Source organism: Octopus bimaculoides, chromosome 6, assembly GCF_001194135.2.
Source record: "Octopus bimaculoides isolate UCB-OBI-ISO-001 chromosome 6, ASM119413v2, whole genome shotgun sequence".
NCBI lineage: Eukaryota > Metazoa > Mollusca > Cephalopoda > Octopoda > Octopodidae > Octopus > Octopus bimaculoides.
The window spans coordinates 5,802,146-5,827,647 of record NC_068986.1 but is presented as its reverse complement, the minus strand read 5'-3'; the positions used below and the strand labels follow the sequence as shown (position 1 = coordinate 5,827,647).

The following is a 25,502-nucleotide window of genomic DNA, read 5'->3' as shown; positions in this document are numbered from 1 at the left end:
TTATGAATTGTAAGAAAAATTAGAATTAAATTTTATAATAAAAAGGTTAAATTATCATAATTGAAGATAATTTTGGAGAATAAAATTATACGCTGTTTGTCATATCCCAACAATATTACGTTATTGTTTAGCTCTGTGTCAGTCCTGATTAAGCAGACCTGTAGTCACTGGCCTTCCAGTCCTGACCACCCCATTTTTTAAATACAATATATATATATATATATATATATATATATGACTACATTATTAAATGTGTCTCTTTTTAAGATGATAGGGTAAGATTTGATAACTACTAATTGTAACAGGTCAAGACTTTCTACTATCGCTCACAATATTGTCTATTGTCTTGTTAGTGAAAGCAAAAATGGCAAAATAATATATTTTATGACAGAAGTTGTAATTGATCCATTGTGAGAAAGTAATAGCTATGTCATAGAACTTGGTTGTATACTAATAGAAGTTTTATTCTGTAGAGGCTTTGATTAGTTCTAATTAAGTACACCTATATCACATGGGTAATAAACTACTGGCTCATTAATGACTTGCCTTGTACTCAAGAAGACCCATCCTCCACAGCAGAAGTGTTAATGCTGCTCCTCCTGATAAAGGGGATTGGCCTGCAAGAGTTCTGTGTCAGTGCCAAATAAAAAGCACTCGTGTCAGTGCCAGTTACAAGTGCTTGTGCTGGTGCCACTCCAGCCATAGAAACCAAGCCAAATCAGACTGGAACCTGGTACAGTTCCCTGGATTACCTGCTCTGGTCAAAACACCCAATGCATGCCCCAGCATAGAAAACAAACATTAAAGGATGATGATGATAATGATTGGCTACATGTTTCATTATGTTAAATCCCTCAAATATAAATCAGCTATAGGAAAGTTCAATATCAGACTTTATAATCTACTAAATACATTTTAGTTATTTCATCAGTGATAGAATTTAATTAATAGACCATACTCCCACTTAAAATTAAGTTATTTAAATTCAGTTAAAAACACATTTTTTTTTTCAATAACCATTCTATCTGTATTTTTCATGCTAGTTAAGAAAGAAATAGTGACATGTGATTCCATGATATAAGACGGGCATCATCATCTTCATCAATTTTACATATTCCTTACCATGCTTACAGGTGTTGGGCAGGTCTTCTCCAACACATCTCACTATTTCTTGTGTTCCTTTGTCATCTTTTGCGAAAAGTGGTTGGTTACAGAAAGAACATCCAGCCTGTGGAACAGTGCCAAAATCATGAAATACCATATATTCTTTTCTACTCTAGGCACAATGCCAGAAATTTTGGGGGAGGGGCCAGTCGATTAGATCAACCCCAGTATGCAACTGGTACTTAATTTATCAACCCTGAAAGAATGACAGACAAAGTCGACTTCAGCGGAATTTGAACTCAGAATGTAAAGACAGATGCAATACCGCGAAGCATTTCGCTGGCAGGCTAACATTTCTGCAAGCTCACCGCCTTATGAAATACTATATATTGATAAGACAATAAAGATATATTTGACTGTTGTGTTAACCAGCTACATGGTTTATTAAGTATCTCTCCAATTGATTATTCAAGTTTTGTAAAGATTTGTGGCTTAATAATTGAGTGGTCATAAAAAACAACAGATTCTGAGATTCAAAATAAATCTGATCACAAAATATTTCATGTCTACTTTTTATAATAACAGAAGGTTTCTGGAGTATATTCTTTTAAGTTCTTATATTTATTAGTTATGTGCTCAGGTTATATGTTAGATTTTTCAATGGTTTCACAAGTAAATAGAGGTTGATACCTTTGCTTTCCTTATATTTCATTGTCATTCCTTTCATCTCTGGGACTGATCATGAAACAAATGTCTTTGAATTGACAATATAACTCACAATGTCTGAATTGTGATTAGTTTATGCATTTACTGTCATTTTACATCATTCTAATTCATTGCTTGTATTGTTATTATTTTTAAGCACAGAAAAAAAGTTCAACTTGTCTTAATATTATTGGATCCTACCCAATTCCATTCACCTTTTGTAATTACATATTCTATGGTTTTTATTACAAGTCTTTATTGTTAGTTATTGAGACCTGTTGAATGACATACTTGTGATAGTTTATTGCTGTGTTAAAAAAATAGGAAATTAAGAAAATGAACATTGAGAGGTTTTTTTTTTCCAATTACAATAAAAAGAAAATGTGAAGGAGGGTTTTTATGCACAGGCATGCGAACACATTTCAAGTGGAATAGAGTTTGGATCCATTGACAAGTCATTTGCTAATTGTTTTTGACAAGTAAGCTATAGAGATGAAATTGGGAAAAATGAACGATAAGGATTAACCCTTTTGATAACAACCCTCTTGTTTCATGATTTAAAGTATCTATATTTTATGAGAAAACTAATTCTTCATTAATGCCAGCTTAATTAATATGGAAAAGAGTTGTGTTATTATTTCATAAGAAAGAATTAACTGGTCGTATGTTGTAAACTGGAGTAAAGTAAAAAAAAAAAACATCAAGTAAATAGACAATAAAGGAAGACTGAGAGAAATAAAGAGAAATACTTTATTAATGATGATAAAAAAGGAAAACTTTTATTGTTGCTACTGATGATGATTGTGATGTGATAGATTCACTATTGTTGTTACTGGCTATGGTAGTGGTGGTGGTGGTGGTAGCAACAGTTTCACTATTACTGCTGATATGATATGGTAGATTTTATTAAAAACCACCTTAAAACAAAATACATTTCCTTTATTCTTCTGAGATTAAATTGTTCTTCATGAAAATTGCTTTATTTAATTTTTTTTCATACTATAATTTTGCAGAAGGATTACAGCTGTTACCTTTTTGACTGCGGAAATCCAAGTGTTTGTGTTTTTGCCCCACACAACAGTTACATCTCCATGAATTTCCAGCAAATGAAAGATAAAGTGGAGACATCTCACGCACACCTTGCAATCAAACATGAAAGTGAGCTGGCAGGCCTCGATAACCAAGGCTCTTCAAAGGACTCTATAGTACAAAGTACCACAACTACAACAACAACAACAACAACCCCTACTACATTCCAGCCTACTACTTTGAAAAAAAGAACAAAAATAGGTAACCAAATGTTTATATATTTTGCTATAGTTTTCTTTCTTTATTCTATGTACTTTTGCATGCTACGTAAAAGCACCCATGCAGTGGCACATAAAAGCGCTTGTGCGGAGCCACGTAAAAGTGTTTGTGCAGTACCCATGCAGTGCCATGTAAAAGTGCCCATGTGGTGCCACATAAAGTGCTCATGTGGTGCTATGTAAAAGCACCTGTGCAGTGTCACATAAAAGTGCCTGTGTAGTGCCACATAAAAGCATCCAGCACACTTTGCAAAGTGGTTGGCATTAGGAAAGGCATCCAGCCATAGAAACCAGGTCCAATCAGACTGGAATCTGGTGCAGCCCCCTGGCTTGCTAGCTCTGGTCACACCATCCAACCCATGCCAGCATGGACAACACATGTTAAATGATGATGATGATGATTGGTTTCAAATTTTGGCACGAGTCCAGCAAATTTGGGGGAGGAGGTAAGTCAATTATATTGACCCCAGTGCTCAACTGGTACTTATTTTATTGACTCTGAAAGGATGAAAGGTGAAGTTAACCATGGCAGAACTTGAACTCAGCATAAAGACAGATAAAATGCTGCTAAGTATTTTGCCTGGTGTGCTAACAATTCTGCTACTGTTTTTTTTTTTTTTTTTTGCATTTATACAACATTCTCAAGGAATTGTCAAGGCCCTCTCTTAACCCTTTTGATACCTATCTACATCTGATAGATTCCATGATACAAAACTGTCTGTTTTAAAGTGTTCATATTTAAATATAAAATTTCTGTCATGATTTTAGTTAAGAACCTTTGTGCTAGAATTTTGCTCCAAACTGCAGCATACATATATATATGAGTATGTGTGTGTGTATCGCCAATGGGAATAAAAAAGTATGCTGACTGAAAATACTTTGCAGTATCTAGTCTCACATTAGTTTCCTTGTGTACACCTACTTAACTGTACCTTTCATCTGCTCCCCTGTTTGATAAAATGCATCAGAAAAGAAGTTTTGCCTATGTTCAGCATCGTGAGGACCAAAGAACTGAAGTATTTTGGATTGCAAGACAGTGTGTGAGAGAAAATTGTGATGTCATAGGAGAGAAATGTGTCTGCATGGATGATGGTGCACTTGCTTTTAATGAGTCTGCAAAGAAAGAGGCTTGGAGATACCATTATGAAAGACTGCTGAACATAGAGAATTAATGGGAAGAGGAGAGTTTGCCAATTGAGGAACCAGCTACCCTAATCAACAGTACCCTGGTAGAAAAAGCAATTAAGGATATCAAGACAGGGAAAACCCCTAGCCCATCAGGAATCACTACTGAGATGCTTAAAATATCTGGTGGTGTGGGTTATGGTCTAGTCACCCATATTGTAAATCAGATGGCTCATGAAGGAGTCATACCCAATGACTGGTGTAGCAGCACCATAGTCAACTGCTGAAAAGGTAAAGGTAATACCTTAGATAGAAATAATTACAGAGGTATCAAATTGTTGGATCAGGTTATCAAAATTGCAGAGAGAGTCATAGCTAATTAGGTAGAGAATTAGTCTAGATGAGATGCAGTTTGGTTTTGCATCAGATAGAAGCACCAATGATGCTAGATTTCTGGTAAGGCAACTTCAGGAGAAATACCTGCCTTGTACAGGGATACTATCAGTAAGGTGAGGGTGGGCAACAAGTACAGCAAAGAATTCAGGATACAAGTAGGGGTTCACCATAGTCCTTCAAGCAATAACAGGAATTCAAGACAGGCTGCCCTTGGGAGCTCCTCTATGCTGACGACCTTGGTCTTATAGCTGAATCACTACCTGAACTAGAGAAGTTCCAGATATGGAAGCAGGGTCTAGAATCAAAGGGCCTTAGAGTTAACCTAGCAAAAACCAAAGTCATAGTAAGTAGGAAGGTAGACAAATCGCAAATCCCTTCTGGTAGATGGCCCTGCTTAATCTGTAGAAAAGGTGTAGGTAGAAACTTCATCAGATGCACTTGGTGTAAGCTTTGGACACATAAAAGGTGCAGCAACATCAGAAGAAGGTTAACAGGGAAACTAAATTTTGTATGTGGACGGTGCACAGGTACAATAAATGCTGAAAATGCGCTGAAAATAGATTCCATCAACTACCAGTGGGGCAAGCTAGAGGTAGTAGATCGCTTCCATTATCTAGGTGACCAAGTTAGTAGTGGAGGTGGATGGTCCAAGAGCGTAGCTGTGAGAATAAGATTAGGCTGGGCAAAGTTCAGATAGCTCCTACCTCTGCTAGCAACAAAGGGCCTCTCTCTCAAAGTGAAAGGAGATTGTTTGATGCCTGTGTGCGAACAGCTATGCTGGATGGCAGTGAAATATGGGCCATGACAGCCGAGGACATGTGTAGGCTTGAAAGAAATGAAGCCACTCAGCTTCACTTGATGTGCAATGTCAGTGTGCATGTTCAACAGAGTGTAAGTATCATGAGAGAAAAGTTAGGCATAAGAAGAACCAGATGTGGTGTACAAGAGAAACGACTGTGCTGGTATGGTTATGTGATGTATATGGATGAGGACAGCTGTGTAAATAAGTGTCAGTCTCTAACTGTGGGGTGAACCTGTGGTAGACGTAGACCCAGGAAGACGAGGTGGTGAAGCATGACCTTCGAACTTTAAGCTTCACAGAGGCAGTGACTGATGACTGAGGCCTTAGTGATATGCTGTGCTTGAGAGGACTTGTCAAGCCAAATGCACCCGTGCTAGTGGCATGTGAAGATCATCTTTTGAACTTTGGGCTTCACGGACGCAAAGTGGCTGAGTTCCTTTCAAGTGTTGGGCCTGATGGAAGCAAAGTGGCTGAGTTCCTTTTGAGTGTTCGGCTTCCCAGAGGCAAGTTGGCTGAGTTCCCTTTGAGTGTTGGGTTTCACGAAGGCAATGACAAAGACCTTTGGCATTATGTTGTGCTTGGGAAGACCCATCAAGCCAAGCAAAATCGCAGTCATGGCAGATACCAGTGTCACACAAATTGGCACGTAAACACACCCTTGTGTCTTGCAAATGGCACGTGAAAGCACCCATTACACTCTCAGAGTGGTTGGCATTAGGAAGGGCGTCCAGCCGTAGAAAACCATGCCAAATCAGACTGGTACAACCTTCTAGCATGCGAGCCCAGTCAAACCGTCCAACCCATGGCAGCATGGACAACAGATGATGAGCTTATTTCTTGAAAAAGCTACCCTGTCTGATCTCGTGTATCCTCTCTTAAAATAATAGCATATGCTTTAAGGGAGATTTGGTTGTGATCTCTAACAGATTGACTGTCCACAGAGAGGCTCCCTCAAAACCTCATTTAATTGCAAATAAAACCACATTATGCAGAAGTTATCTCTTGTTCTACCATACACAGTTACTTCAATCACCTCACATCAGGATGTATAAAGGCTGTCAACTTCCTCACAGTAAGAAAACTTGAAAAAGGCTATGGCCTCTCTTTCTTCCATCCTAAATTATTTATATTACAAGAAAAACAAGCATTTATATTGTTCTTTTCTTGTTATGTTTTGTTTTTCCTGTTTTGCTTATGTTCAGTTTGGTGGACATGGTGTTTTTTTATACACTATATTTATTCATGTCACTATTTAATGTATGTTTAATTTGATATAAATATTTTTTATACACCATATTTATTGATATCCCCATTTAGTGTTTTATACACCACACTGCCATTTTTACATTTTTAATTAAAATGGATTTGTGCAATATTTCTATTTTAGTGTCTCTTGATGATGTGTGTACACCAGCAGATAAATGTGAAGACAGACATGCAGAATGTATCCAAGGGAAATGTAGGTGTCAGGAGGGCTATATCATCAAATATGGAATTTGCAGTGAGTATCTCTTTTCAATTCAATTTTGCTATCAAGATTCATGACTTGAAATATTTATAGGGAATAATTTCTTGGAACGAAAGAAAAATTACCATAATTTGTTTGCTTTTTAAATATCGGTCTTTTTTATTTTTATTGTAGTTATCACTGTTTTTTGTTATTTAGCCCCTGGTCATTTCTGACTGAGCAGACTTATGATAAACAGTTGCTTCCATTCATGACCATCCTAGTCTTCTCTCAGGCATTGCAGATCAAAGACTACATTTTTCAGTGTATCTCTTTCTTTTCAAGACGGTAGGGGATAAAGAGGGACATGTGCTGCTATTTCTAACAGATCGAATGGCTATGTAGTGATACTCACATTGGTTCAATAAATATCTTTATTCTTAGACAGAATGGCTGATTAGCAGTTTTATGGGATTTTCCTGATCTAATTAGTAGTTTTATAGGACTTTCCTGGTTTGATTAGCAGCATTGTAGGACTTTCCTGGCTTGGTTAGTGTTCTTATGAAACCCTCCTGATGTAATATGTGGACTTATGAAACTCTTTTGGTGTGGTTAGTGGTCTTACAGGTATTTTCTTGGTCTATAAGGGCAAAATATTCTGTAACATTTGTAAGATTGTTAATTAGCTTTCATGTTTATCTGCAGTTGACACAACATTATTATTTAGAGTTCCTCAAATCTTGGAATATTCTTTTTAATTTCCTTGATTTTGGTTTTTCTAGAATCTTCACTGTTTTCCTTAAGGTACCAATAAAGGCCTACCAGCAGATAGTTAGAGATTTAAGTATGGAGAAGATACTTTTTAGCTGGCTTGTAATGTCTTATTGTCTTCTGAAGTTCATTATAGTTTGTATACCACTGTATGATTAGATTTTTTCATTACTGGCAACAAGAATATCTGTAACGATGTTACATCCTTATCTCTCTGCGATTGTAGAAAAGAACTTCAATAAAAACAAATTAAACTATAAAGATTCTAGAAATGACTGAACTTAACTGCAAATACATTTCTGTTTTTAATATCGGAAACAATATCTGCTCTGAATTGGTTCCTTATTAATCACAGTTCTCTCAGATCCTATATTATTTTCTGTCTAACATCATAAATTCATATTTATCTTGGCTATCTTAAGTTACAGTCCAATCTTTCCAAAATATCTTAATTTTCTGCTGCTAGTTTGAATAAACTTGTTTTTATCTAGGTCACTTTGAAGACACCATTGTGATTAGTTAAACAAGTATGGTTGAACTTATGACTCATTATATTGTGCCTATTTGGCTGAAAAATATTCACTGTTACTCTTCTACAGTTAAATAATAGTTAGATTGTTATGTGGCTGTTACAAAATACATATCACTGCTCACATTGAAAAGTGAATGTGTGTGTTATTTTTTAATCATGCACCTATCACAGCATGTAGTAGATTAATGGTTCTCAAACTGTCAAATACCAACCCTAGCCACCTACCAAGATGTTAATGAAATTTTTTGCCCACTCCTCTTTTTATGATGAGAAGACAAAATAGAGTTCATTAACTAAGAGAAATGTCATTGAAAAGGTTGGAAATAGCAACGAAAGAGATTTGGACAAAAAAAAAAAAAAAATCAGACAATCGATTAGTTAATTGGATATTTAACCAATTGACTGATAATGAAGGAGTGGAATTGAACCAGTGTGTGTTATTAATATTGGCATAATGACCTTCCCTAGACACAACAAAGTTTTTTTTTGTTTGTTTTAGTCTTTTAATTAGGAAGGTAGTATCCATGATACTTTACAGGGCTCTTCAAGACTAGTGGGAAGGAGGGAGGAAGGTATCTTCAAAGTGGGCACCTGGCCTAAATGCTTGCAATAGAGTGGACTCCACTAAAGGCACCCAAGGGGCCAGGTTGGGGGTGTTAGAGCAGGTAATGAATTAAGTCTAGTTTTCATGTAGGCTGTGTCAGGATTTGAATTCAGAATGCAAAAGACTGGAAGAAATACCATAAGGTTTCTCACCCAACACCTTAACAGTTCTAGACTGGTACTTTTCCATTGACTCTGGAAAAAAAGCAAAGCAAGGTTGACCTTGGTTCTATTTAAACTCAGAAAGTTGGAGCAAATACTCTGCAGCTCTAATGACTTTGCCAGTTCTACATTCATATTATTGGTCTTCCTTCACTGTGAGGCTGGACAAGTTTTAAAAGTTTAAAACTATCTCCTCTACTGCACTTGTTTCTGTCCCTCTATAATTTTTTTTTAACTTCTCATTACCTGGCATAAAACTACCTTCATTAATACCCCTTCCCCCAGTTGAGGGGTCTTGTCTTGAAAATTACTTGTGGACTTCACTTGTGTTGGTGCCATGCAAAAGGCACTCACTACACTCTGTGAAGCAGTTGACATTAGGAAGGGCATCCAGCCATATAAACCCTGCTAAAGCAAATATTGGAGCTTGGTGCAGTCAACTGGCATGTTGGTTCCTGTCAAATCATCCAGCCCATGCTAATATAGAAAATGGATATTAAAAATGATAATAATGGCAATTAATCAGCTTCTTTCTCTATCTTCTTGAACCCCAACATTCACTCACAGATAGGGGCTGGCCCCTTCTCTGTGAGAAACACTGAAATAGACATTTTTTTTTCCTCTGGTAGAAATTCTTTGTTAATTGACTTAATGGGTGAAATAAACTTAAAATTGAAAATAGATTTATATTTGGTTGAGCAAAATACATTTTAACCAGTTACATTTTACAGGAGAATATTTTTGCTAATGATGAAAAGTTATATTATTATTGCTTATATTTTTAGGAAGACAATGTGACAAACATCATTTTGAGTGTGAGGAAAGAGGTTCTAAGAGTATTGGTGTAGAATGCATTGAACTGGCAAATGTTTGTGATGGAATACCTCAATGTGGTGATGGTTCAGATGAGTTTGGATGTTCTTCTAATGGTAAATATTTTCTTTCTTATTTTTGCCTCTTCATTTTTGCCTTAGTTTAGCTAAACTAATGTCAAAGTGCTTTCTCGTATCATGTTACTTTTTTTATTTATTCATTTTTTCCTTTTATCATTCTCTAAAACTGTTTGTTTTTTATTGTTATATATTGTAAATATTTTGTTTGTTTTCTTATTTTTTTAACTTTAATTTGAACTTAAAATGGAATGTTGCATGCTGATGCATTCTGAGAATGTAACAGAACCACTGGTTATAACTATCTTCCATTTCCTCTTTCAGTATTTGTATTTAAATGTTATTATTATTATTTTGTGCCCTTGTGGCAAGTAAAGGAATCATTATTATAATTATTTTGAAAAATTTTATTTTTCTTCTTCATCCCTCCCTTCAGAAATTATGATTAATTTTTTTTTTTAAATTTACAACCAAATGTATATTTTTGTAAATTTAGTTTCAAATATATCTTAATTTCTACAATTCCTACTTCTTTATGTAGTTTACAAATCCATCTTGTCAGCATCATTACTATCATCATCATGATCGTATTTTAAACATCAGTTTGTTTTTTTCTCATGAACTACATAAGTCTGTAGTACAACATATCACTACTTTTCTCAGTTTAGTTTCATCTTCTGTGTAAGGCTCATCAATAGATCTAACTTTCATCACTTCCTCTCATGTCCTGCTCCAAGATCATATGTTATAATCAATAACATAAGTGATATCATGATCCAAATTGAAGACTGTAATATTTCAATTTTAGATACCATTTATCTCATTTTTCCTTATATATTTATTTCTTCAAATATTGTTTTTATCTTTATTTTAATTTATTTTTAATAAATTCCTTCTGTTATTTGTATCCTTGATAAATTATTATTCATACAAAAAAAAAAAAATAACCACCTTGAATTGCTTTAATCCTCATCCCTTTCTTTTTAAAGTCTGTCATCTAGTTTTAATTTCCAGATGAAACTGTTTCCTTCTGATTATATTGCTTATGCTTTTAACAATGATGTGAATGTTACAACTCCAAATTTCATCTCATCTAAAATTCTCAGGCTTCACTTTTATGTAAAAAGCACAATTATTATAATATTCTATTTTTCAACTACTGCAATAAAATAATTACATTAAGTAAGTTTAATGATATGTTTGAGATGCAAAATAAATTACTACATTTTAATGCAATAAAATTCAATATAACAAACGAGGTACAATTTTCTGTAATGAAGCTCTTAAATTATATCAAATAAGTAGATATATTTCTTTGCAAATCCTAACTAGTAATAAAATTTAAATTATCCTCATAACATATCATTTTTGATATTTACAAATAATAGCTCATGTTATATTTACAGGACCAAGCTGTAACTCACATGACATATGCCATATATATTTCATTTATAGTTATCTATTTGCTTACATTACTTACGCCTAGTAGTGGAGTTGACACTGATAGTAAAGAGCTATATAATATTTTTTTAAATATCAGTGCCTCATGCCAGAATCAATTTTGCTTTGACTCTGTTAAAATATGTTCATGCACTGTACTACTGTTGAGAAAATTAACTCTAAAAAGACCTTAAGCTTTAAGAAGTAATCAAATTAGTTGGATTATAGACTATTTTCTTGCATATGGTATGTTCCTTTCAGCTTTAAACTTATAGCTAAAATTTTTAAAAATTTCCTCTACACCCCAACTATTAAACTGAATTCTTTGATCATTAAAAAGTTACAAATTTCATAATTTGTATTTAAAACAACCCTATGTTTTTAAAGCACTTTTTATAAAACTTTGAAGGTTGTTTTAGAGATTGAATTCATAGTAGATGTTAGATATGTTTTGTCTCTTAAGATTAGAAAATGAAATGAAAATAAAAAGAAAGCTAATACCATAAAATGGTTCATATCACTTTAAAATGATTTATTTCAAAATTGTTTATGAATCATCCTCTGTGATATACTAAATTATTTTGAGTTTTATCAATATTAATTTCTAAATTATATTTCTGAATGTTCATTTTGTGGTAATATTTTTTTCTTTGTACTTATATTAAAATAAAAGCATACAGTTTTGTCAATTGCGAAGAGTTATTCAGTGTTATTTGAAATTGTTTTGCTGCTTTGAAGCAAAGGCGGTACTTATAGTTTAACAAATGTCTTGTTTATTTATCTTGGCATTAACATGAAATTTTTCGATGATTTGTTCAGCATTCAAAGATGGAAGTCAAAATGAAATTCTTTACCAAGTGGATGCTAATCCCAAGAAAATGCCTACTGCTAAGTTCAGAAAAATAAAATTGAAACCAGTCGGTCCTAGTGTATCTCAGCATGATGAAAGCAGTAATAAACTATTAAAACAGAAAGGTCAGTTACCAATAGCTAAGTATAATACTGAAACTATGATAAAAAAGGACAAACCAAAAGAAGCATTACTCAATCCAAAAGAATTTGCAACTTCAAATCCACCTGTTGCTCAGAGAGGTAAAGGACAACAATTTTCTAATCATAACACCAACATGAATCAAGGTTGGGTTAAAAGTGATGGCTCTAAGGATTTACTTCAAGAAAATGATGGAAATTCAAAGAAACTCTCTCTCAGTGAAGATATAATTCAGCCTTCATCACGAGAGACTGACAGACACAGAGCAAATTCAGCTTCTTCAAATAGAATATGGAATCAAAATCAGCTATCACAATATCAAAAACATCCTGATGTGAACCCTCAGTATGTTGGCAATAGAAATTTCATATCAAATTACCCAAGCCAACACCAGCAGTTAGGCATAAACCAAGTTGATAATCAAGGTTTTGTAGGATCAGGACATAAACCATCTGGTCTGATTGCTGAAGAAAATCAAAAGTTTGCTATAAACCAACCAAAGTCTTACAATAGACTCAATGGTGATTCTCAAGAGGAGTTGCTTTCTGGAGCTAATAATCAAGTTCAGTTACCACAAAGATCAAGACAGCGCTATCAAACTGCTAACCAGAATTATATGGACAGTCAGTATATTTCAGACAATAGTCAGTTTCCTCAGAAACAGAACTTGTATGGTTATTCGGGAAATAACTATGCTTACCAACAAAAGGTAGCTGCTACTTATAATAATGGTTATCCTGTTCTTCAACCTCAAAATTCTGGTATTAACCAAGATGGTGTCAACTATGTCCAGAATACAGCACAGGCTTACAATTGGGGTGACTACCCCAATGATTACATGTACACAGACCAAAATTCAGACTACAGTAATTTGGCTGCCAACACAGCTCAAGGTTATCAGTATGCACCAGGTACTAACTGCTCTAACCTCTTTCTTCTCTTTCTTCTTCTTTACTTCAAAAACATCATACTTAGATTGGCAGAAAGAACATTTACATATATTTAATTGATTCCTATTAATTTTTTTTTTTTGTGTATACATTATATTTGATTCCTTTTATTTTGAATAGTACCAAACAATGCTGGAAAAGAGGATTGTCACTGTCTTCCATTAAACTGGGTGTTTTAGATTAATTTTCAATGTACTCCATGTTTTATTTTGATTTCCTTTATAAAATATGTTTGAAGAATTTTTACAAAGTTTGTCTTACCGTAAATCTTAGCTGCTAAAAGGAACTTTTATTGTTGTTTGGCTCTTTTGTGATATGTTCTTCATAATCATTTCCTAAATTTCACTCTTTTTTTTTTCTTTTTTTTTTGGTTACATTATAGGCTCTTTCAAGAATGGATTTATATGATATGAATTATTAAGAAAATTTTACTGTCTTATGTCTCTAATATTTGAAAAATTATTCTGGCATGAAAAATATTTATTATTTAGTTCATCCTTAAAAATATATTATTCTAATAATCTGTAATCAATCCCTTACTATAACATTTTTTTCTTTTTCTCATTAAGTTAAGGATTTAGTCAGTGTGGGAGGGACAGTACTCATGACTTTGTTCAGGGCTTCCAAGATTGAAAGGAAGAAGTCTTCTTCAGACTGGAGACCTGGCCCAAATGTTTACATCAGAATGGACTCCACTAAAGACACCCAAGGTCGGGTGGTGGTGGTGGTGGGGGAAGCCAGCTGATAGATTAATTCTATGACCCATGAGCAGGAACAATCCTTCTGATAGCCTTCCAAAGTTGCATTAAAACAGTGATGTACTAGATGAGCTATAAACCAGATGTGATCCACACAAAATTCTTAGTGGGTCACAGTGACATTTGCATATTTAGCACAACATTGTAACATGAGTTTTTTGTAATCATGCGCTTTAATTTGTTAGAAAAATATTGAATCAAGAGTTTGATCATCATTGTGTTACTTAATTTTACTTAATTTGATATTTGTATTCATCGTTTATGGATAAAGGTGGGAATTTTTTTTTAATTTGAATTAAATTCATATTTCATTATTGGTTTTTGGCTTTATTTAGTTTACATTGGGTGGGCCATGGATGATTTAAGATTATTGTCGAGCATGCCCCCCCCCCCTCCAAAAAAATAAATAGATAATATATCACTGAAATAGAAGAATACTTTATCCTTGTCCCAGGGGCTGTTCAATGGAACCTCACTAGAGACCTCATCTCCATGTAGTCATTCAAAGGAGGATACATTTTCTCATTTCCTATTCCAGGCTCATTGAAGAATTTGTGCACTGCACTTAAGGGTTACTGTCTGTGTCCCTGATGCCTATGTAAGATTAACTATGTCCACCATGTACCTTTTTATAATTAAATAAGCTGACCTGTGTGAGTTGTGTTGACCATAGACACAATGTAGCATTAGTGATGCAATAGTTAATGAGGTCCTATCAATTAAGCCAGTAGTTAAAAGGAACATCGAATAATTTACACATCTACTATTTACACATCATCTTCATCATCATCATCATAATGTCTACTTTTCCGTACTCACATGGGTCAGATGGAATGTGTTGAAGCAAATTTTCTATAGCCAGTTGCCTTTTCTGTTGCCAATCCTTACCTATTTCCAGGCAAGGTAATATTTCCCGTAACCAGACATGTTTTCATGGAAGATTGGAAATGTAGGACACTGCTTGCATGACAGTGACCTTTGTTTACAACTAACGCATTAAGTCATGGCAAGGAGATCGTAACACATACATATGCATATATATATATATATATATATATATATATATATATATATACACACACATGCACGCGCGCACACACATACACACGTATGACAGGTTTCTTTCAGTTTGTCTACCAGATCTGCTCACAAGGCTTTGGTCAGCCTGGGACTATAATAGAAGATACTGACACATTATGAAGGTGCCATATGGTAGGACTGAACCCAAAGCCAAGTGGCTGGGAAGCAAACTTATTACACTGCCATGTCTTATTATAGCATTTGTTGTATAGTTATTATAAAATATTAAATAACAGTTGTAGAACATATAATTCCCTTACAGTCTTGAAATACTGCCAAATATTTTTGAGATTTCCCTTTTCAAAATTAGGACTTCACAAATCAGTGTCTTATTTTCTCACTTTCCACTGATAAAATATCAATGCTTTCTCTTTAAGTTTTGGTTACTTCATTTGTTTACATATTACTTGTTTTGTTTGTTTGTTTGTTTTTTAATCTAACCTAATGGTTATTTAGGGTTTTGCATAATTGACACTTTTAATGACACCATTTTTCTTGGCTTCTGAGTATTGACTAGAATTTTGAATAATCAAAAGAGGAAAATATTTCTCAATTTAGTAACAGTTTTTCATGAAATTTCTTGTCTTTAATTTTATTAGGTCGTCGTCTTATTTTATAAATAACATAGGATAATTAAATTAATCTGATCATATAAGTTATTGATTATCTTGTGATGGGAAGATATCTATAAATTCTATATTTTAACTGCTGAATTATATTATAATTATGAAATATTAATAAATTTTATGTACTTCTTTCGTACTATCTACTGTTGAATTTTTGGTTTTTGAGTTTCAAGAGGAGCAAACTTGAAAAATTACATTTTTCTCTCTTCTATCACTAAACATTTTTCTGCTAAAACCTTTAATTCTGCAATACACTTACTTTCATTATGAACTATTTCTATTTAGTAAATGTTTTCTTCAGCTTCATTAACCACTGAAATACAATGATATGTCATTGCATGTTTCTGTATTTTGTTTTTATTTACTATATCCATTTGTGTTTGTTTAAAATTAATAGCTTTTGTGAAACTTAGAATAATTCAGAAGTCAGTTTTGTTTTTCTTGTACCTGATGAAATACATTCAACATTTTGTTGATAATTAATTTTGCATTGCCAGTAACTGTGCATGTTAATTACCAGTGTGCTACAACTCTTATTTTAGTTGGTTTATTTTAGTTTTCCTCTTATTTTATTTACCAGCAATCCTGTTTGCCCTAAAACATCTTTACATCAGAATATTCTTCGGCATTTGAAACCTGGCTAATTCTAATTTAGTTATTTTTGTTGAAATTTTAGATACATATTTACAAATAGCTTTGCTGGATAAGAAAAGACATACATAGAAACAAATTGATACATATCAAAATAAAGCATCTTCATTTTTAATGAAATTTAAAAGTAAAATATCTTAATTCAGGATACAGTACAACTATTGAACCAGTTTGGTAAGAATGTTTTAAAAGAAAATGTAATGCAAATAAATGTAATTTGCCACAAGTAACTAAAGTTTAGACATGAAGATATTAGCATAGGATTTGTTTTCTTTTCATATTGAATATTATAAGAATCATCATTATCATCACCATCATTTAATTTCTATGTTCTGTGCTGGTGTGGGTTGAATCCATGCCAGCATGGAACATGGACTCTATTTTAATTATGAGATTAAATAACTATTTTTTGATAGACAATAGCTTATTATTTTTAACCCATTGTATCTTTTTATTTTTCACTCTGTTACCATTTCTGTACATACTAAACCAACTTACCATTACCTAATCACACCTACCCACCACCATAAATCCTATGATACTTTAAATCAGCTAAGTGGTCAGAGTTCCACCAATTTCAAGGGCTATGGAAGGGCTGGTGACCTTGTTGGTTTGAAATGACTGGAGATGTTTTTACATTGGTATGTATGTAGCAGCAAGACTGAGTAAGTGGATAAGGACAGTTTTGGAGGGTTAACTAATAATAAAAAACAAAAATGTCTCTTATTCATTACTCACAAAATATTTCAATTTAGTTTTATTGAACTATGATCATATCAAATTTAAAATGGGTACAAGTAAAGAGGTAAATTCTCAGTAAAAGGAATTTGGTAGCAAGTTTCATTTCCCAATTAAAATAACTCAAACTCTCATATTATATATGTATGTGCGTCTAACATTTGGTGTCTATGTTTTGTTTGTTTCTCTGTGGATAGTTTTAGCTAGTTTGCTGTTGCTATGAGCTTAATTTTGAGCAATTTCACTATTAACCCTTAGCACACTGCATTTTCTCTAGAATTGTTTCCCCTACCACTGCCCTGTTACTGCAGGGGAGAAAACTCATATGATAACATGATGCACCTACAATGTGCTAAAGGTTAAATGCACCTTATAATAAACACCACCTCTTTTATAGAGTGACTTTTGCATGAAATTTCCAAAGATCTATATTTATCATTGAGTTATGTTTTCTTCTTCAATTGCCTTGGAAAGTAAAACTAGAAACAAAACTAATTTGAATAACAAAAGTTAACATAAATTAGTTAACATGCAAAGTAGTTTGGTTACCAGGCTGCTAGTGTTTTTCAGTATTTACTTGTAGTTCTTTGCATTCTGATTTCAAATCCCACTGAGGTCAACTTTCATCCTTCCAAGTTCAATAAAATAAAGTATCAAGCATCAATAAAACACTGAGATCAATTTAATTTAATCTTCTAAATTAGTAGTCTTATGCTGATATTACAAATCAAATTAATCATGTTACCAATTTAGATTTGAAACTTTCAATACATTCTATTCTGTTTCCATGTGTTTTCCTCATGGGTATTTATTAAAAAAGGTTATGAACTTAAACCTTTTTTGTGATAATTATTAATTTTATAATAATGATATTGAAATAGTGTTTGGTATTGTTGGCCCACTAGGAAAATTATAAGTTCTTTTTAAAATAGTTTACCAGCATCAGATTAGCCTATTTACATGGCATTGTTTTTTTACATATTTGGTCAAATATTTATTTGGTTTTTAAACTTGTATCTTAATTATTGTCTGGGAATTTCAATAGTTAATCATAATTAAAAAGGCCTGTAATATTCTCATAGTATACAAAATGGTTAAAAATATTCATTATCTCAGAATTCCTAAATATCAGAAACTATAAATTACTTGTTTATACTGTATTTTTCTTTTTTGCTGAGTTGGTGTATTTTTGAAAATTTTATAACATATGAATAGAAGTTTATGGCAAAAAACAGTACAGTTAGTATTATTGAGAAAGAATTAATCAATATGTGTGATCAAACAGACTCTAAAGAGGTTGGTGTTGGTCTGCATTGGAAAGATATATTTGATATATATATATATATATATATATATATATATATATATTTCTGTGAGAGTTAGAGTTTGGGAAGCCAACCAAGGGATAGTACCTATCCAATATGCTGCTGGTAGTGTACCCAATTATTCATACTCAAATGCTGGTTATTGCATGGCAATCTTGCAATTGAGAGTCGTATATTGGCAGGGGTAAAAAGTGGTTTACCCTTAATTTATATGGCAAATAAGAAAAAATACATCAGCTGGTAGACATTCCAGTGTGTCTATTTATTCAAAAGTATTAGAAAGTATTAGAAGAGCACATACACATGTAGTAACTATGTGTTACACACACATGTATTAATTAATATTACAGGAAAGAGTATAAGATCAGTTCCTTATGGCCATTTCTGCCAAGAGGTAACAAAATCCTCCATGTTATCTTCATCTCTTCAGTGTTCTGTAGGGATGGGCAGATAAAGTTTGGATGATGAGTGTGCCTCTAGGTTTCTTCAGAGGGTCTAAATGGTTATGAGGGCTAATACATATAATAAACAATTAACAATAGGTACAATGCATTTGTCATTATTAAAAAGGGCAGAAAGAATAGGAGCAAATGACAAATACATTATACCTATTGTTAATTGTTTATTATATGTATTAGCCCTCATAACCATTTAGACCCTCTGAAGAAACCTAGAGGCACACTCATCATCCAAACTTTATCTGCCCATCCCTACAGAACACTGAAGAGATGGAGATAGCATGGAGGATTTCGTTGCTTCTTGGCAGAAATGGCTGTAAGGAACTGATCTTATACTCTTTCCTGTAATATTAATTAATACATATGTGTTTCTACATATCAAAAGCATGAAAGGAACATATTTACTCTCTTATAAAGTTCTTTATTACAAATAATAGCTTTCTAATATTTATTCCAGTACTTCTATTCATGCTGTGTTGTACTTTATATAATATATTCTAAGAATTCATAAATATCCATCACTGAAGAGTATGTAATGTTAGTTAACTGCACTGTTATCTGGTATCAGTTATCTAATAGCCATTGTGAAACTGATTGGTAAACTCAGCTGAAATGGATTTTTAATATTATATATGTAATGCACAACACATCATAAATCAAACTGGGTTAGATGAAACTTTTTGAGGTAGATTTTCCTGTTGGTAACCCTTATGTATAAGATATTTTCATTACATTGGTCCACATATGTTAAACTAAGGGGCTTTTGATTACTAAAAAGTGTAAGGAAACACTATTTTGTTGCTCAGGTGGTATTAGTGATAACACATGTAAATTACACTCACACACACACACACACACACACACACGCACACGCACACGCACACACACACACACACACACACACACACACGACTGGCTTCTTATCTAGTAATTCTACTCTAAAGGCATTGGACAGTCTGAAGTTATATCAGAAAATGCCAAAGTGACATGGAGTGGACATAATTGAAAGCACATACTGCATTGTTATCAGAAATTATTGATGATCTCCTATTCTTCTCATTTGAGGGAGCCCTCAATAAAAATGCAAGTGTCTAATTGTCTGCTCTTATAAATTCTTTTCTAAACCATTTTCTTTAAGTTTTGGTCATTTTGTTGTTTCTCTTATTTCATATTTTAGATTCATAATTTTTTTTTCACCCTGCTTCTAAATTATAGCATTAATTTTTGTTGTGATAAGATTTTCTGCTTTGTAACATTGGGAAAAGTCTAGAAAGTTGTTTTCTAACTGTATTTTTTTGTTTTTTATTATTGTTTTTATGTCGGTGTCTTTTTAAACTTTATCTGACCACTCTCTACCATAGAAGTGGTTGTTATTAAGTATATATTTTTTATTCCTCTTATATATATATATATATATATATATATATATATATTGAAAACCCATGGACAGTGATATTTCTCTTTTCTAACAAATCGAAAAAATTTGCCATATTTTTTGTTAATTTTAATTATTCAATTTAACTTCCATAAAGCACCTGTCATAGTGGTTTTCCAAATAACTAAATCATTTATCCTAAGAACTGCACTCAGACCATCTGGAATGAATCATTTGGTCATCTTGACCTCCTTTATATGTTCCAACCGGTCTTCTTGCTGGAAACCTGCCAGTCTAAGTATGAACACTTACTGTAACACTTTCCCCCCTAATAATAATGTATGTGCACAGGATCCTCTGTTATACTCCACTGCTGCTTCCTTACATTCACACACATGCACACATGTGTGTGTGTTGTATGTGTATATATGTGTGTGTGTGTATACGTATATATATATATATATATATGTATGTATATACGTGTGTATATGTGCATCTATGTATATATAAATATATAAATGTATGTATATACATGTATGTGTGTGTATATGTATACATATATTTGCACACACATGCACGTGTAGCCTGTCATCCCTTTTTTTTTTTTTGTTGCATGTTTATTTTACTATATTTTGTAAAAACCTTTTGTTGAAAGAAAAACTGAAGGAATTCCAATGGTAGTCCAATATTAGCAATTCTACATTTTGTTTTGTTTCCAGGTTTGTGTCTACCCTAGCTTCTGTTTCATCAGTGTTGTTATCTATTATTTATACCAAACCTTGCTCGTTTTTGTTTTCAATATTATTTTTTAATCTTAAAAATCTTCTTGTAGCCAACGTTCTTCTGTTAGCAAGTATTTTTTTTACCTATTGAAACAGCGTACTTGTCTTAAAATTCAGCTTACATCAATTTTTTTTTCTTTAATAAAAATTAACAAAAAGCTAAAATAATAATAAGAAGAAGAAGAATTCTTTCTAATTTTGGCACAAGGCTGCAATTTTGGGAGTAGGGGGCTAGTCAGTTACATTGACCCAATACTTGGTGGGTACTTTATTTTATGAACTCCAAACCCCAAAGGGATGAAATCCAAAAGTTGACTTTCATGGGATTTGAACTTAGAAGGTAAAGAACCAGAAGAAATACAGTTTTTGTGATGTGCTAACAATTCTGCCAACTCATTGCTTTAATAATGATAATAATAGCAATAATAATAATAATAATAATAATAATAATAATCCTTATTAACCACTGAGGGTTCATATAGAAGATTGGGGACAGTACAGGACTACAAAACAAGTGGAATTGGAATGTGTAAATAAAGAACAATAAAAGTCATAACCATTAAAATCTCCAGAAGAGGGAGTCTTCCAAGGGCTGCTTGTGGAAACCCCACAAAAACTGCAATCACCCTAACCTCTAGGGCAAGTGCCCTCACTTCTTAATCTGACATTGATCTAGAGCCGCGTGCTTGGAGTAGGCCCATTCACTTGGGCCATTCGCAAATAATAATCCTTTCCACTATAGGCATAAAGCATGAAATTTTGGGGAGGGGACTAGTTGGTTACATTGACCTCAGTGCTAAACTGGTACTTACTTCATTGACCCCAAAAGAATGAGTGGCAAAGTTGACTTCAATAGAATTTGAATTCAGAGTATGAAGACAGATGAAATACTGCTAAACATTTCATCCAGCATGCTAAAAATTCTGGCAGAACTTTTAGTATGCCGGATGATATTTTGAAATAGCCTTTCAAAAGTTCCTGCATAAATTATATAAATGGTCACTTAACTCTGAAGAATATTTTAGAGAACATATTACTGAATGAAAATACTCAGAGAGGCCATCTGCACGAAAAACAATAATCAAAGTAGTATTAACATATATAATGTAGTAAGCATCTAAATTCTAATCAGAAATAATTATGTGATGAAGGTAAGATAATGTTAGTCTATGGCTAATATTATTTTGATCATTCCAACAAACACAGAAGAGAGCTCTGGATATGTTTTGGTTTTATCAAACCTCATCAGTGAAACATAGACTTCACCTTATATACTGAAGTGGTACACCCACTAGATACACATACAATATTGTTTGTGTGTAGGTATGAAAATTTGCATATTCTAGATATTAAATTAACAAGAAAAATTGCATGGTGACACTGTAGTGAATATTAAAGATTGCAATTTTAAAAATTCTCTGATCACATATATTTTCAATAATATTGAGATAATTTATACTAAACTATGCTGTATTGTTTCTCTGTTTTATGTCCACTTTTCCATGTCAGTATGGATGGCTTAAATGAAGCAGCATTTTACAGCCAGATGCCCTTTCTGTCACTAACCTTTACCTGATTTTTTTCATTCCACTAATCTTGCAAAGTGCAGAGCAGTGGGAAGTATTGTCAATGGAAAATGTAAGAATTACATCAGTTTCACTCAAGCAGTGACAAGAAAAGCTGTGAAATATAAATACTTATGCACACAACACGTACAAACATACATGTACACACTCACACACACACAACAGGCTTCCTTGCAGTTCAAGGTATTGGTCACTTTGGGGTTTATAGTAGAAGACAATTGCCTGAGGTTTCATGCAGTTGAATAGAACTTAAAACCATATGGTCAAGAAGCAAACTGTGTATCCACACAGCCACGTCTGCATCTCTATTATGTAAAATAATTTAAATATCATCTATAAAAAAGGATGCAAAGTAGATTTTTTGCTCAATTGTTAGAAATTAGAAACAGTTTTTGTATCTATTTCATGTCTTGTCTATATCTCACTACATTAGTATATGGCTTCTGCAATATTACTTACTTGTAATTTCAAGCATAGATAACCAGAGATGAATAGTTATTTATCTGGAAAAGTAACTATTAAGCTGATAGATGTAATTTATATTAATGACGTGATTAAAAGACATTTTAGAAAATTGTTTTGTTTGAAATTAGCTGAATCTCCCATCTGTTCTTATTTGTTTTCAAGCATTCAGAATTTTCATGGGAAAATATTGTTTGTAAAACTGTTTTTCTGTTATTTGTATCAAGATTTTGTTGGGTCTAGGGAGAGCCAATATAATTAGCACACGCATTGGTTTAATTTCACTCCTTTATTATTTGTCAGTTGGTTAAATATCCAACTAACTAATCGATTGTTTAATTTGCTTTGTTCTTGTCTGTCAAAGTTCTTTCGATGACTCAATATTTTCCATATCATATTTATATATTTTAAAACAAAATATTAAAGTGTTCATTTAACCTTTTAGCATTTAACCCAGTCATATCCCGCCAAAATGTTCTACCTGCTTTATGTTCAAACTGGCAAGATCTCTTACACCTAAATTACAATGTCAATCTAAAAAATAACCAATCTCATCATCAAAATCTTGAAGCTACAAAATTATTTATGATTAATTCAAAACAATGTGAATAAATAAGCATACATTAGACAAAGTAACCTGAATCCTAAAGGGTTATGGACATTATTTTATAGCAAGTTTTATAGCAACAGAACATTTGCTAATGGGGAGACTCGGTATTGAAAGTAGAGTCAAATTTATAACTTTAGTTTTAAAGAGCTTTAAATTTCCCCTGATAGTTAATTCAGGTAGGCAGTTGACTTGGTGAATAAGCCATCTGGTGAAACTGAAAGTCCCAGTCCAATTGAATTTTATAATAAATTACAAACGTGTAAAGCTAACAAATATCTAGCTATACTCTACCACATTTTGACTGACTTCAAAACAACACTTTTTTTTGTATTAAATATGATGGTCTAGTTATATTTTCTATCTGATTAGCTCAACTTGACTTTTTCTTGAATATCATTGTCTTTATGATTTACATATTTGTCTTCTCATAATATTCCTTGAGTTATACTGATATTTCTCTGAGTTTGTTTTCATTTGATAATATATTTTCCATTAAAATTGATGATTTTAGCAATATTTTATTTCTATTTTGTTTCATTTTATTTACACAACTATTTTCTTTGGTAGCTATACCTTTTGTCCAAGTTCTTACATCTGAAATTTCTCAACCATTAGAAATAGTGGTAGCTGTTATTGTTGTTTAAACCCAGGCCAATCTTAATCAGTCAAAACTTGATCAAAGCTATTCCAGTAGTGACCACCCTCTTTTGTTTTTTATATCTAGAATACATTCCCCAAAGTGATAGATTATGATTTGAAGTAGATTTATCTGGTATTTCTAGGAGGTAAATTACCTGGTATTTCTGGCCGGTAAATCCTACCAGGTTAGCTTTGCTTTTTCATCCCTTTCACATTTGATAATGCACTAAGCTAGGATGATGGACTGGTTAAATCAGAAAAATTGGATAGAAATCATCCAAGTGGTAGTTTGCTATTTGTTCTAACCGGCCTACTTGTATACAAACTTAAATTGTTGTCTGGTTTAACACCACTACCAGGTCTCTGTGTGACTTTAGCATTTAGGTCCGGTGATCAATTTGATAATAGTTTGTCCCCTCCCACCAGTCTCAGAAACCCTGGAAGGGTTAGGGTAAGGGCACTGTCTTCCCTCCTGTCTAAGCAATGAAAAATATTGATCAGCTATGTAGTGGTTCCCTCATCAGTTTCTAAAAATAGTCTATGTGTGTGGAGTGTATATATATGTGTGTGTGTGTGTCTGTATGTATATATACATCATGGACTCTCCCATTGTTAGACAACGTATGAGGGTTGCTGCAATTTCTTGCTGAACAATGATACAGACAATTTGCTTATATATACATATCCAAAATTAGGGAATGGAGTAGATAGAATCCAGGCTACATATGTTTCATAGCAATCAGAACCTCAGAGGTAATAATTACAATATATATATATATATATGAAGGGCATCCTTGGCGTTAGGAAGGGCATCCAGCTGTAGAAACTCTGCCAAATCAGACTGGAACCTGGTGTTGCCATCCGGTTTCACCAGTCCTCAGTCAAATCGTCCAACCCATGCTAGCATGGAAAGCGGACATTAAACGATGATGATGATGATGATGATATATAACAAGTAGTAGAAAGATATTTCTTTTTCAGCATGTAAATACTGAACAGTATATGTATAAAGGATAAAATCCTTTTTAAGAGCAGAAAAATATGCCATCAAATTTTTCTGCTCTTAAAAAAGGATTTTATCCTTTATACATATACTGTTCAGTATTTATATGTTGAAAAAAATATATCTCTCTACTTGTTCTGCAATATATTTCAATGCTTAAAAACAAATTTATGTTTGTTTACAT

At 33.0% G+C, this 25,502-nt stretch overlaps 1 protein-coding gene across 2 annotated transcripts in view; it reads left to right on the top strand.

The window, feature by feature from the left end:
• Window positions 1-25,502, top strand: part of LOC106881458 (uncharacterized) — a 53,881-nt gene that overhangs the window by 9,242 nt on the left and 19,137 nt on the right. For both annotated transcript variants that reach the window (XM_014931851.2, XM_014931850.2), the window contains exons 2-5: window positions 2,823-3,099; window positions 6,827-6,940; window positions 9,740-9,883; window positions 12,104-13,186. In XM_014931851.2, the coding sequence (XP_014787337.1) occupies window positions 2,823-3,099; window positions 6,827-6,940; window positions 9,740-9,883; window positions 12,104-13,186 (1,618 nt within the window). The remainder of the gene's footprint in view (window positions 1-2,822; window positions 3,100-6,826; window positions 6,941-9,739; window positions 9,884-12,103; window positions 13,187-25,502) is intronic.